The sequence below is a fragment of the Miscanthus floridulus genome, chromosome 1 (assembly GCF_019320115.1).
Source record: "Miscanthus floridulus cultivar M001 chromosome 1, ASM1932011v1, whole genome shotgun sequence".
NCBI lineage: Eukaryota > Viridiplantae > Streptophyta > Magnoliopsida > Poales > Poaceae > Miscanthus > Miscanthus floridulus.
The window spans coordinates 87,548,521-87,564,064 of NC_089580.1; the positions used below are offsets into that span (position 1 = coordinate 87,548,521).

The following is a 15,544-nucleotide window of genomic DNA, read 5'->3' on the forward strand; positions in this document are numbered from 1 at the left end:
ATTAATTTCTAAAGTAATTTCATTGGTGATCCTTAATTATACTTGTCATTTAGAGTTCCAAATATTCAAAACTTGCCTTAAGATATATTTTTATTTAAAATCATTTAGAGTTCCAAATATTCATTTTTAGTTTCTATAGATTTTGTGATTCAAAATTTGGAATTTTCAATCGACCTCGACCGTGATTCAAAGTTGTAGTTTTCGACGTGATCTATAACTCGGCAGTGGAGGGCTCGGATGAATGTACAAAGAGATCGACGAATATATCACCTCGAAGCTCGGCAGTGTACGTACTGGAGGGCCTCGGGCCGGCGCGGTGGGGCAACGCGCGGTGGAGGGCCTCGGGCGCGGAGGAGGGCGCGGTGGAGGGCCACGGGCAAGCGCGGAGGAGGGGCACGGCGCGCGCGGTGGAGGCCGCACGAGGAAGAAGACGGCGGCGCCGGTGTCACGGAAGGCGAACGGACGCGGCGCGAGGTCGAAGAAGAGGCCGGGCGGCGGTGTTCGACGAGGAAGAAGACGAGCAGATCGATCTGCCAGGCGCTGGAGGTTATATAGCAGAGGAGAATTACTCCCGGTGCCAGCCACCAACCGGGAGTAAAAACCCTTTACTCCCGGTGCGTATTACCAACCGGGAGTAAAGGTTCCTTTACTCCCGGTGCGTGTTACCAACCGGGAGTAAAGGCTTTTTTTTGGCGGGCCACGAAACTGCAGCCCACCTTTACTCCCGGGTGGGCTTCCCACCCGGGAGTAAAGGTGGCCTGCAGTTTCGTTTCCCGCCTGTTTTAAGCAATAGTCTTGTTAAATACAATAGAAATGCAATAGTTTTTATTAAATACATAGTAAATTAAATAAAAGGCATAAAATTATTTTGTTAAAAATATGAATTTTATTTTTGTTTATTGCACATAGGAAAAATCGATAACCTAACTTTTTTTATTTTTTGTTAGAATTATAAAACATAATGTAACTAATATTTATTATTTCGTTAATGCAAAAATGTAGTGTTTAATTAAAATTATTAAAATTATTGGTTTTGGACAGGAAATTTGTTTTCACATCATTTTAACGTTAATATTTTAATTTTTCATCACTCAGTATCCTAATTTACCTTTTTGAGAGAGAAATCCCACCAAATCAAACATTGATTTAATTTGAAATATGACATAATAAACATCTGAATTCACAATTATTACATAATATCTCAAACACACACTATATTAAATCACTATATCATCAAGTGGGCACAGCAGTGAACTTCTTATTTACGTATGTCCCTTGGTTATGATCGCTTCATAACCATGGAGTGTCCTCATCATTTACCAAGATGCTAGGGTCTTTGTTCACTTTGAAGGGCGGAATTCGGTCATCCTTTTCATATTCTTCTGACATGTCCGACTTGTCCTCAATTCCCACGATGACTCTTTTCCCTGAAAGAACTATGTGGCGCTTTGGCTCTTTGGTTGAGTCATTATCGTTTTTCCCTCTTTTTGGTTTGGTAGACATATCATTGACATAGAACACCTGATTCACATCCTTGGCAAGGACGAATGGTTCGTCTTTGTACCCAATATTACTAAGGTCTACTGTTGTCATTCCATACTCGTTGTCTACTGTTACTCCGCCTCCGGTCACCTTGACCCATTGGCACTTGAACAATGGGATCTTCAAAGTAGGTGCATATTCTAGTTCCCATATTTCATCTATGCGTCCATAATATGTCTGCTTATTCCCATTCGGGTCTGTGGCATCTATGCGGACACCACTGTTTTGGTTGGTACTCCTTTTATCTTGGGCTACTGTGTAGAATATGTTCCCATTTATCTCGTACCCTTTGTATGTGACGATATGCCATGATGGTTGCATAGCCAATAAATACAGTTGCTCATGGATGCTCTCATCACCTTGACATTTTTTTCGCAACCAACCGCCGAAAGTTTCCATGTGCTTATGCGTAATCCAAGCTTCAGTCTTGCCTGGAAACTCGGATCGTAAGAGATCCTTGTGTGTCTCAATATACGGATCTACCAAAGAGGAGTTCTGTAGAACTGTGTAGTGCGCTTTATTGAAATAATCATCATCCGTACCAATATATGTTTTCCTCCCTAGTGTCCCCTTTCCGCTTAGTCTCCCCTCATGTCTCGATTCAGGAACACCAATCGAGTCAAGGTCGGGAATAAAGTCAACACAGAACTCAATGACCTCTTCTGTTCCATAGCCCTTGGCGATGCTTCCTTCTGGGCGAGCACGGTTGTGAACATATTTCTTTAGGACTCCCATGAATCTCTCTAAGGGGAACATGTTGTGTAGGAACACAGGACCGAGAGTGAAAATCTCCTTGACTAGGTGAACTAGGAGGTGTGTCATAATATTAAAGAAGGAAGGAGGGAACACTAACTCAAAGCTGACGAGACATTGAACCACATCATTCTGTAGTTTAGCTAGATCAGTTGGATCAATTGCCTTCTGAGAAATTGCATTGAGGAATGCACATAGCTTTACGGTGGCTAGACGTACATTTGGAGGTAGAATTCCTCTTAATGCAACTGGAAGTAATTGCGTCATGAGAACGTGATAGTCATGGGACTTTAAGTTACAGAATTTCTTCTCTGTCACATTTATAATACCCTTTATATTCGAGGAGAATCCAGATGGTACCTTGATGTTGTTTAAGCATTCAAACATGATTTCCTTCTCCTCTTTGCTTAGAGTGTAGCTAGCAGGACGTAAGTAATGGCGTCCATCATCTGTCTTCTCTGGATGCAGGTTGTCTCTTTCTCTCAAACAACGCAGGTCCTATCGTGCTTCAAATGTGTCCTTAGGCTTTCCATACACACCCATAAAGCCTAGCAGGTTCACACAAAGATTCTTCGTCAGGTGCATCACGTCGATCGAGCTACGGACCTCCAGGACTTGCCAATAGGGTAGGTCCCAAAATATGGACTTTTTCTTCCACATGGGTGCGTGACCGTTAGCGTCTTTCGGAATAGGTTGGCTTCCATGTCCTTTTCCAAAGACGACTTTCACATCATTGACCATATCGAGTACATCCTCACCGGTTCGGTTGCGAGGCTTGGTCAGGTGGTCTGCTTTCCCTTTAAAATGCTTACCTTTCTTTCTTACGGGGTGATTTGCAGGAAGAAATCGACGATGGCCAAGGTACACGACCTTTCGACATTTTTTCAAGAATACACCTCTAATATCACCGAAGCAGTGTGTGCATGCATTATATCCCTTGTTTGACTGTCCTGAAAGATTACTTAGAGCAGGCCAATCATTGATTGTTACGAACAACAATGCTCGCAGATCAAAGTGTTCCTGTTTGTACTCATCCCACACACGTACACCTTCTTTATTCCACAAAATGAGAAGTTCATCAATAAGTGGTCTCAGGTACACATCGATGTCATTGCCAGGTTGCTTCGGGCCTTGGATGAGCACAGGCATCATAATGAACTTCCGCTTCATGCATAACCAAGGAGGAATGTTGTAGATACTTAGAGTAACAGGCCAAGTGCTATGACTACTGTTCTGCTCTCCAAAAGGATTGATACCATCTGTACTTAAAGCAAACCTTAAGTTTCTTGCGTCATTTGCAAACTCCGGGAATTCTCTATCGATTGCTCTCCACTGGGACCCATCAGTAGGGTGTCTCAACATATTGTCTACCTTACGGTCTTCTTTGTGCCATCGTAACAATTTTGCATGTTCTTTGTTTCTAAACAGACGTTTCAAGCGTGGTATTATAGGAGCATACCACATAACCTTGGCAGGGATTTTCTTACGTGGACGTTCGCCCTCAACATCACCAGGGTCATCTCGCCTGATCTTATACCGCGACGCATGGCATACCGGGCATGCATCCAATTTCTCGTACTCTTTGCCACGGTATAGGATGCAGTCATTAGGACATGCATGTATCTTCTCTATTTCTAGCCCCATAGGACAGACAACTTGTTTTGCTTCGTAGGTAGTGGCGGGCAATTCATTGTACTTCGGAAGCATCTTCTTTTGGATTTTTAGTAACTCTCCAAATCCCTTGTCAGATACACCATTCTTTGCCTTCCATTGCAGCAATTCTAGTGTGGTTCCCAACTTTTTCTGCCCTGCATCACAAGTTGGGTACAACAATTTCTTGTGATCTTCTAGCATCCGCTCGAACTTGATCTTCTCCTTTTCACTTTCACATTCTCTTTGTGCATCACGAATGACCTGACAAAGATCATCAGCCGGCTCATCTTCTACGGCTACCTCTTCTTCAGCTTCTCCCATTGCAGTATCATTGAAGCACGCACCATCAGGAATAATATCATTGTCGTCCCATTGTTCTTCTTCATCTTCTTCCATTACAACACCGGTTTCTCCGTGCTTTGTCCAACAAATATAGTTTGGCATGAAACCCGACTTGAACAAGTGTGAATGAAGAGTCCTTGAGCAAGGATATTCCACCATATTCTTACATATGGCACATGGGCAGCACATGAAACCGTCGCGTTTGTTTGTCTCGGCCGCACGTAATAAAGAATGCACGCCGTCAATGAACTCTTGTGAGCGGCGATCAGCATTATACATCCAATGACGGCTCATCTGCATTACATGACATAAATATCATATTAAAACCTAGATCATAATTAATTATTTATACAACATGCGTGCCACCACAAAAGATACAAATTTATGAAAGCATCGCTACAATGTAGACAATCCCAACTACCACTAAAAGAACTAAAGCTAAAATACATTTCAGGAGCACAAGGATTTCGCGACCAATCTCAACTAAAATAGACAGATCCCCCGATTGTGCAACATCTTTGGGCTTCTTCGACTGGATCACTGCCTCATTAGCCGCCGTATCTGCCTGTTGTGCAAGATATTTTTGCACGAGTTCAACATACTCTTCCTCCCAGTAGAAGCCTGAACATCGTCCACTGCCATCCCACTGAAATTAAAACAAAAAACTAGAACTTTAATCACAACCATCATGAAAATAGGTATAAACTAACCATAATCATTAAATACGATAAAATAACTCACATTGCGATCCGGACACTTGTAGAAGATACGATCCTTGTTGGGACCCTCCTTCTTCACTCGGTACTCCATCACAATCTTCATCTCATCACGACACTTGCCGCATGGAATGAGAGGAAGGCCCGGCCTAAGTCGCTTTGGAAACCCATGAGAGGCCGAGGACCCGGAAGCAGTTGCCATCTACTCTCTATACTCATTTTTTAATACACTATAAATTTCTTCTTTTATAAACAAATAAAATTAACAAACTATAAAATTATCTAGATCTCTAAACAATGATATTTTTAATGGTCATTGTGTTCTCGTCTTTTACTGCGGCAGGTAAGTAATTCATATGATATTTCCGCAAATTAACAGAAGAATGGGAATGTACACACATAACAGACTACTACGACGATATCGGGACGTGTGAATAAATAACCATCCGTACTAGTTGACCTTGCTTACGTGATCATCTCGGCGAGCATTTCTCCACCGGACAGCACCGTACTTGGTCAAGGAAGAGCTCCGATTCTATGAGGAAGGGAACACGGTCTCCCATGACCGTTGTCGCTCTCCCTCGTAGAATCAAAGCTCCTCCTTGATGTCCGTTACCGCTCGACAGAGAACATGCTTGCCGAGCTGAACACGGTCCGCAAGTTCAACTAGTACGGATTTTCTATAATTTTCTAACTATTTTCTAAGTTTTTATTTATATATACTACGTTTAGGTACGGTGATTGACAGACTACTACGACGATATCGGGACATGTGAATAAATAACCATCCGTACTAGTTGACCTTGCTTACGTGATCAGCTCGGCGAGGATTTCTCCACCGGACGGCACCGTACTTGGTCAAGGAAGAGCTCCGATTCTACGAGGAAGGGAACACGGTCTTCCACGACCGTTATCGCTCTCCCTCGTAGAATCAAAGCTCCTCCTTGACGTCCGTTACCGCTCGGCAGAGAACATCCTCGCCGACCTGAACACGGTCCGCAAGTTCAACTAGTAAGGATTTGCTATAATTTTCTAACTATTTTCTAACTTTATATTTATATATACTTTAACCTTCTTTCATGTAAATATGCAAGCTTAAAGTGATTTTGAGCTCAAATTGCTTACAAATGAAAAAAAACCACAATAAAGAACCATAAATATATATAGTGAATAAAATGGTATAAGAAAATGGTAAAAAATGAGAGTATGAGATTGGTAACCTTTACAACTGAAGAATCGACGGAGGAATCGAAGAATGGATGGAGGAACAATGGAGGGAGGGAGGAAGCAAGAACACTACTGCAGTGAGCTTCAAAATGTGCTGAGCTCGGGCTCGGGGAGGAAGGAGGAGACGGCCGATTTATAAAGGGAGAACATTTAGTCCCGGTTGATAGATCCAATCGGGACTAAAGGTAACTTTCCAACCCCGGGCGCAGCCACGGCCCGGGAGTAGACCTTTACTCCCGGTTGGAGCCACCAACCGGGAGTAAAAGTATACCTTTAGTCCCGATTGGTGGCTCCAACCGGGACTAAAGGTCCCTGCCACCTCTGTCTGGCGCAGTAGCCGTTGGGCAGGAACCTTTAGTCCCGGTTGGAGCCACCAACCGGGACTAAAGGTATTTCTAGTCCCGGAGGCAAAAAATTCCGGGACTAGAGCCCATTTTGGCCGAGGATCAAAGGTCTGTTCTCTACTAGTGTTGCCGAGAGCCGGCCTCTCGGCAAAGAAGTCCGCACGGCAATAGGCTTCCAGCGGTATTTAGGCTTACGGCATTAATTATTTGCCGAGAGCCATGTATGGCTCTCGGCAAAGGGTGCTTATTATTTCATGTGTTTCTCTTCTCCTCGCTTTTGTCCAAAAATATTATTATTTTTTTATTTTGGGCGCTCTAAACTTTTTTCTCTATACACATACTATAGGTTCTACTCAATATTAAAATTTTGTGTATTTTTGTAATTATTTGCTATATCTATTTAATTAATTGCATTTCAAGCAGTTTTTTTAATCACGGGTAAAAATTAAAATTTGAACGACGAGTGATTTAAACACGGGAAATAATTAAGTATAAATTGATATTCATGCTATTTATGCATTATTGAGGCCAAATAACATCTTGTTGACGTTTTTTTCACCTTTTATTTTACGAATCGAATACCACGAAAATGTCGCCGAACGATTTAAAAATTCTTAAAAAACGGAAACGAAGTCGGAAAATTGTGATATTTGCAATAAAGTCATGGTACCACACTTGGAGGCCGTGGTAAAAATTTGAAAAAGTTTCGCACAAGCGGTGGCGTCTGATTCTTACAATCTGAAACATCTCCGAATATGTTTCATAGAGTTGAGAAGGATCCATTAGGATTTTCAAACAATGTCACGCGTGAATTAGGTTTTGGACTTCCAAACTTTTTCTATGGTCATTAGAAAGCATAAATTGTAACACGGCAAAATTTCGTAATTTTTGGGAGCCATTTGCTATTTTTTAATTCTTTTTTACAAATTATTTGCCGAGAGCATATGGGTTTTGCTCTCGGCAAAGAACCTTTGCCGAGAGCTCTCTGGTTAGCTCTCGGCTCCGATTTCTTTTTTTTACCTGGCCTGCATCAAGGGTTTGCCGAGCGCCCCTAGAAGCTCTCGGCAAAGAGTTATTTTTTTTAAAAAAAATCATTTTGAAAAAAAATATTTAAAAAAACCTTTCTTTGCCGAGAGTGGCTCTCAGCAAAGATTTATTAGGTTTTGCCGAGAGCAGCTCTCGGCAAAGGATTAAAATTTTTTTCCATTTATTTTGAAAAAAATCTGGGCGAAGTAAAAAAAGAAAAAATTTTTGCTGCTGCAGTTATTTAAATAAGAAATAAGTATATTTTTCAAAAAAAAATGTTTGCCGAGATCCGGATCGGCCTGGTGCTCGGCAAAGATGGGATGTTTGCCGAGAGCCGCCGTGATCTGGCTCTCGGCAAAGTGGGCCTCTAGGTTATTTAAATTTTTTTGCTGCTGCAGTTATTTAAATAAGAAATAAATAATTTTTTTCAAAAAAAAATGTTTGCCGAGAGCCGGATCGGCCTGGCTCTCGACAAAGGCGGGATGTTTGCCGAGAGCCGCCGTGGTCTGGCTCTCGGCAAAGTGGGCCTCCAGGTCTTATCCAATGCGCCCGCGACACAAAGGCTATCCAACCGCCACCGGCCCGCGCTCACTGCTGCCCACCGCCACCGCGCTCGCGCTCACTGCTGCTCGCCGCCGCCGCCCGTGGAGCTCGCCGCCGCCGCCCGTGCAGCTCGCCGCCTGCCCCCGCCCGGCCGTCAGCCGCCGCAGAACGCCCGCCCCCACCGTCCGGCCGCCGCAGCAGGCCTCGCCTGGCCGCGCGCCGCTGGCTGGCCGTGGCCGCCCGCCCCGCCCCGCAGCGCCGCGCCTGACCGCCCGGCAGGCAGCAGGCCTGGCCCGGTCGCCCGCCGCTGGATGGCCGCATTCCGACCGCCCGCCTGGCCCACGCTCGCGCGCCCGCCCGGCAGCACCGCGCCCGCCCGCCCGGCCGACAGCCGGCAGCCCCTCCCCGCCCCGGCCACACCGCAACGCCTCCCTGCGATTCGTGCCCCGGCCGCGCCCGCCCTCCCCAGCTGCGTCCGCCCGCCCGCGCCCTAGCCGCATCCCCCCGGCCGCCGCAGCCCCGCCCCCGCCGACGTCCGCCCGTCTCCGCTCTACGTGTCCGGCGCCCTAGGTATTGCAATCTTGTATTTCTTGGTAGTGGTAGTGGTAGTGGTAGTGGTGGGGTGGTGGTGGAGTGGTGGTGGATTGGTGGAGTGGTGGCGGTGGTGCTGGGGTGGTGGAGGTCATGGTGGTGGTGTTGGGGTGGTGTTGAAGTGGTGGTGGAGGTTTCGGCGGAGGTTTCGGCGGTGGTGTGCCGATGGCGTTTCGACGTTTGGGATTGTCGATTGTTGTTTATGTTGGAATTGTATATGTGCATGCCGGCCATCGTGCCGTTGAGATATATATGCTTGCCGGCCATCGTGTCGTTTGTTTCTTGCAGGTTTTGGAGACCTCACCCTGTAGGGGAGGTGCTGCCGAAATTTTGAATTGATGGTCTTGTGTCCTTTTGATTTTTAGAGAAGATCCCGTCGGAGGCTAGCCGGAGTACCTCGTCTTCCTTGACGTTGCGGGTCTGCTCGCACCGCGTCGCCTCGCCACTGCACCGACCCGCCATGGCCCCGCTAGCCTGACTTCACCGCCACCTAAGGTATAACCACTATTTCTTTGTCCTGGGCATGTATCTCCACGTAACCCAGTTAGGCGTCTCCCGTTCGAAAGAGATAGGGTTACAAATATGCAGATCTTTGCATATCTATAACCGTATTTGTTTTGAATTGTCCATGTTTTTTTGGACAGCCCGAGGATGCGTAGATGGTGTTAGTTTCCATGGTCTGCTTCGATCCGAGATAGAGTTTCGACAGTACCTTCCTGTTGTTCTCCGAATACACAATCTCCCTGTCTGGACGTGTATTTGGAGAACAGCGGGGAGGTGCTGCCGAATTTCTGTCTCGGATAGGACTAGACCATGGGAACTAACCCCATCTATGCATCCTCGGGTGGGATTAGGACCTATCCTTACCTATTAGATGGTAGGAACGACGTGTAGATGCAAGTCCATGGTCATATTTATTACTTGGTGATATATATGTTAGAGGATGGATGACCGTGAGTGGATGTACTCGGGCCGCCGGAGCACCCGTGAGATTACCAGAGAATGGGTCGTCAGGACCGAGGCTTTCATCGAGCAAGCATTTGACCAGGCTCCCGGAGCGGTTGCCGTTTTTTGTCCTTGCACCAACTGTAAGAACAGAAAGAGGTAGACAAAGGAGGTGATGACTTCACATCTTGCTAGGAATGGATTTATGAAAAACTATACCCAGTGGACCCACCACGGTGAAGCCGATCGTGTGAGAGAGGAGGTGGTGAGACCACGTGTCAAGGATTATAATGCTGATGCCGGGGTAGCAGATTGGTTAGATGACTTTCACGAAGCACACTTCGCTGAAGGACGTAGGCAGGAGGAGGAGCCAGAGGCAAGCGCAAAGGCGTATTATGACATGTTGTCTGCGGTAGGAAAACCCCTTCATGGCCACACACAGATTTCAAAGCTTGATGGCATTTCACGCTTAATGGCCTTAAAGTCCCAGTTCAACCTCAGTCGAGAGAACTTTGATGAAATGTTGACAGTTATTGGCTCCATCCTTCTGGCTGGTCACCTTTTGCCACAGAACATGTATGAATCGCAGAAGGTCCTTCGTGCACTTAAGATGCCGTATGAGCAGATACATGCTTGTCCGAAGGGCTGCGTCCTCTTTAGAAAAGCACACGCGGATGCAAAGTATTGTCCAAAGTGTAAATCCTCTAGGTATCTGGAGGTAGACTCTGGTGATGGTGAGAAGAGGCAGAGTCTGTACCCCGTGAAAATCCTACGGTACCTTCCATTCATACCGAGGATCCAACGGCTATTCATGATAGAGGAGTCCGCGAAACAGATGACATGGCACAAAAATGGAAAAAGATACAGTCCTGAGAAGATGGTGCATCCAGCCAATGGTGAAGCATGGCATCACTTTGATAACATTCATCATAACAAAGCTGGAGAGGCACGTAATGTGCGTGTTGCACTGGCAACAGATGGGTTCAATCCTTATGGAATGATGGTTGCCCCATACACTTGTTGGCCTGTGTTTGTTATCCCTCTCAATCTTCCTCCTGGCATCTCCTTCCAACGACAGAATGTGTTCTTGTCGTTGATAATTCCAGAACACCCTGGGAATAACATGGGTGTGTTCATGGAGCCTTTCTTCGATGAATTGGTCCATGCTTGGGACCATGGTGTATGGACATACGATCGAGCTACAAAGACAAACTTCAACATGCATGTTTGGTATCAATACTCTATGCATGACTTCCTAGCATATGGGATATTCAGCGCTTGGTGTGTTCATGGGAAGTTTCCATGCCCGACGTGCAAGGCAGCTCTGCAGTTCAATTGGCTGCCGAAGGGTGGCAAATATTCCGCGTTCGACAAACATCGACAATTCCTCCCTGCTCATCATCCATTCAGAGCAGACATCAAGAACTTTACTAAAGGTGTCATGGTTATAGACCCCGCACCACAGATGATGACTGGTGCCGAGGTTCATGATCAGATAGATGCTCTCCGGATCAATGAAACAAATGGTAGGTTCGTGGGATATGGTGAGGAGCATATGTGGACTCATAAGTCGCCCTTGATGATGCTCCCCTATTATAACGACCTTCTTCTTCCACACAACATTGATGTAATGCACACTGAGAAGAATGTTGCCGAGGCTCTTTGGGCAACGATCATGGACATTAAGGATAAGACGAAGGATAATGTAAAGGAGAGACTGGATCTGGCAACGATATGTGATAGACCAAACCAACACATGGAACCTCCTAGAAGCGGCAAGAAATGGACCAGGCCTAAGGCCGATTACAGATTGAAACTAGAATAAAAGAGAGAAGTATTAGAATGGTTCAAAACATTAATGTTCCCTGATGGGTATGCAGCGAATCTGAGCCGACCTACACGTACGAGCACTACGTCAGCGCCCTTGATGCGGAGGACGAGACGGGCCACACGTACGACAGCGTGGCGGAGCGGGTTATGACCGAGTTTTGGGTAAGTCTTCCTCCCACTACTTTGCTCAATACATTGCATTCGCCAGAGTTTGTTGAACCAGTGTATTGATACATCTTTTCTATATGCAGGACTTCTTTAGATGCGCCGAGGGCTACGAGGAGAGGGCGACCAAGGCGTTGGCCAAATCTTTTAGATGCTGCATCTCAGACATGCATTACGAGGCGCGGCTCCAGGCCATCATCGATTACTGTGCCGTCTACGAGGCTCGGAAGGTGAAGAAAGAAGATGCAAGATTAATGCATCTGACCAAAGAGCAGTACCTGAAGGTAAATATACAACATCAATATTGATTTCTTCTGAGATTGGGTAGCTTGAATTGTTCTTATATCTGTCAATGTACTTGATGTCGTACAGGTGCCTCCTGGCTGGTGCGCCAATAAAACGCGGGCCTGGAAGATGATGGTCGACAGGTGGGTGAGTGCCGATTGGGCGGATAACCACACCGTCCTCCGGGAACGGCGTTTGCTGATGCTAGGTGTATCACACCACCAGGGCAACCTTAACATCCACGAATACGGGGCAAGATGGGTACGTGACTTGGTGTAGCTTCAATTATTCTTTCAGACGCTTATTCCTGCATGATTTGTAACCGTCTTGTTGTTTTTGTCACAGTCGGCTGCACATCAAAACCAGCCATGCGGAGAGCTCAAGTCATGGGTTCTGGCCCATAAGGGTAAGGCGACAGACGAAATCGACTGGAACCCGGACGACCCAGCTGAGTCCTTCACCAACGAGAGCATCCCCGAGCGCATCAGTCAGTACACCGAGGCGGCAAGGACGGTCCATGGGGCAGACTGGGATCCGCACACCGCGGACATTGACGGCGACATCGCCATGAGGGTGGGAGGAGGCAAGAAGCATGGGCGGTACCTCATCGGCAACAGCACGCTCGACCCGCACAGCACTCCCACTCTCTCACAGGTCCGGGCAAGCAGCACGAGCGGTAGCGTGCCCATACGCCCAAGGCAGGACACTTCGACGCATCGTGTGGCAGCACTACAGGTTATTTCTGTTTTATTCGTCGTTCTTTGGTTTTACATTCCTCGAAACTACTTGTAACAATGCGGTGAAAAATTACAGGCCCAGGTGCTTGCGCTCCAGGAGCATAAGGCAAGGATGGAGGAAGAGCGACAGAGGGAGCGGGAGGCCGAGTGACAGAGGATGGAGGCCAAGCGACAAAGGTTGGAGGCCGAGCGGACGAGGTTTGACGCCTTGGCTCAGTACGTGGCAAGTCTTGGCGTCACGATGGGTCGTCCAGCGCCACCAGAGCTGTTCGCTCCTCCACCGCCTTACCCATACCCACCTTACCCATCCGTGAGTTCAACTTCTCTAACAAAAGCTCTTTACTGTGCATGTCGGCCATCGTGCCGTTGATATGTGATGGGAGGCCTTCGTGTCGTTCATATATATGTGTGCCGGCCATCTCACCGTTGATATGTGGTGGACGGCCATCGTGCCGTTGGTTTTCTTGCAGGTTTTGGAAACCCCACCGTGCAGGGGAGGTGCTGCCGAAATTTTGATGTGTCTAGGCTTAGATTTCAATTTTATACCTAGTTCTACAAATATTGACTTGTGTATGCTTAGATTACAATTATATGCCTTAGTATTACTATAATTACTAATTTTTCTTCTCCTTTGTGCAGAATCAATTGGCAGGTTCGAATGAGGGGCCTCAGCAGCCGCTGTCGGGAGGGTCGTGGCACGCGCCGTATCCACCACTTCCGCCGCATCAGCAGCCGTCGGGAGCGTCGGGGTACCAGCAGTATCCACCGCCGCAGCAGCAGCAGCCGCCGGAGGGAGGGTCGAGGGACTGGGATGCTTGGGGTGAGCTTGTTGCTCTTCATAATGTATTGTCGTGCACTTTGTGAGATGAACTGTTGGATTTGAGATGTTAAGATGGATTATGTGAGACATGTGATGTGGATGGCATATTTGTTAAATATGTGATATTTGTGATATATATGATGTGTTATATTTGTGAAATATGTGATGTTGAAGCTGGAAATATAAACAAAAATAAAAAAATGCTCTCTGGACTCTTTGCCGAGAGCTAATATTTGCCGAGAGCCCAACTAACTGGGATCTCGGCAAAGAGTAAGATTTGCCGAGCACCTAACTCTCGGCAAATATGACTCTTTGCCGAGAGCATATTCTAGGGCTCTCAGCAAAGCTTTCCTTTGCGGAGAGCTGGCTCTCGGCAAACCTTTCCTTTGCCGAGCGCTGGCTCTCAGCAAAGAAGTTTTTTTTTAAACCACCTCATCCCCATAATCTATTTTATATTTTTTTTAAAAAAAATTCTTTGCCGAGAGTTGCTCTCGGCAAAGAAGTGTATGGGACGACCGTTACGGGCGGGTTGCCGTTACAGCGGTGATATTTTGCCGAGAGTTAGGTTTTGCTGAGAGTGAGAGTTTTTATTTTGCTCTCGGCAAAGAGTTTGCCGAGAGGGGCTTTCGGCAAATAAACCTTTGCCGGGAGACCTTTTGCCGACCGCTCTTTGCCGAGAGCAGCTCTCGGCAAATGATCTGCCGAGAGTGAAATCCTCTTTGCCGAGAGCTTCGGGCTCTCGGCAAAGGAGGGGAATCCGGTTGTGAATGACTACAAGGAAAATGGCTTTGGAAGCTGGAGAAAGGTGGTGGTTGGAGATGCAGACTATGGTAGGTGGTGCCAGGTGTCCTGGTAGGAGGCGTAGAGGACGCCGGTGGCGCTCGGGCGGGCTTCACGTGGATTTTTGCATGGCGCTAGTCGGGTGTGCGGGAGGGAGGCTATGGAGTTTTTTTTTGACAAACGGTGGTGTTCGGATGGACAGCCTTAGGGTTCAATCCAGACGAACGGCCCAGATTTAATCCACATTGTGGACGGCACAGATTCCCACCTACAAAAAAATAATACCATACACCATGCACGACGTGTCTATCACCGTAGTTTATGATTATATATAGAGACAAGTCGACGAGCATCAACTATCGTCGAATAGTGATCAGAGCTGTCACCTCACTGTAACATATTGTGCTCACTAGAGAAATAAATGAATTTGCACACAAAATCACCGCAAAAACAAATCATAGGTAAAATTCTTATCACCGTTGGCTCGACAGACGATGTGCTGGTCGGAACCAATGCGATTTCCACCGCCGGATCATAAAACAAAACGGCGGTGATAGTGATTTTCACCACCAGCGCTAACAAGCACTACGGCCTTCCATCTTTAAACCGGCGATGAAACTTCTTACCATCGTCGGTTTGTATGGGCATCGCGCATTGGCTGCATAACCAGCGGTGCTAAATGTTTTCACTGCCGGTTTGGCATATGATACGGTGGTGAAGACCCGCACTGTGTTCACTGTCGGATTACACAATGAATCGGTGGTGAAAACGTTCATCACAGCCAGTATGTCACCTTGTGTGGCCCCTTAGCCTATGAACTGGCGGTAAAACTCCCAGTGGTGATCCTTTCTGTAGTAGCAAATGGTGGCTTGGATTCCCAGCTGCCTCTGAAAATGTATTTCTAGAAGTTGATAGGTTTGTGAGACCCGATGGAGTGCCCTGTAAAGGTGGCTCTAAATTCATCCACATGTGTCCTAGAAGGGCTCCGTTGCTAAAAAAAAATTAATTATGTAGTAGTGATGGTAGTACCTTTTACTTGATTGTGAGGGCTTCAAGCAGGATGGTGCAAACTATATCTTAGGTGCCATTTTAAAAACTAATACTTAGGTCACTAAAAAAATTTAAAAACTTGATAACCCACATTACATTCATATATGTACTCATATGCAAAAAGTAGATACAAACTCAAACTAGAAAAGTTTATATGAAAATGATAATTTTAGGTGCATGTGCACTACACAAAAT

General features: G+C 46.4%; 1 protein-coding gene across 1 annotated transcript; it reads left to right on the forward strand.

Annotated features, from left to right (window-relative positions):
- The first annotated feature begins 8,085 nt into the window (after positions 1–8,085).
- Positions 8,086–8,640, forward strand: LOC136459970 (vegetative cell wall protein gp1-like). Its single transcript, XM_066459818.1, has one exon. The coding sequence runs from the start codon at positions 8,086–8,088 to the stop codon at positions 8,638–8,640; it is 555 nt and encodes a 184-aa protein (XP_066315915.1).
- The last annotated feature ends 6,904 nt before the right edge of the window (positions 8,641–15,544 follow it).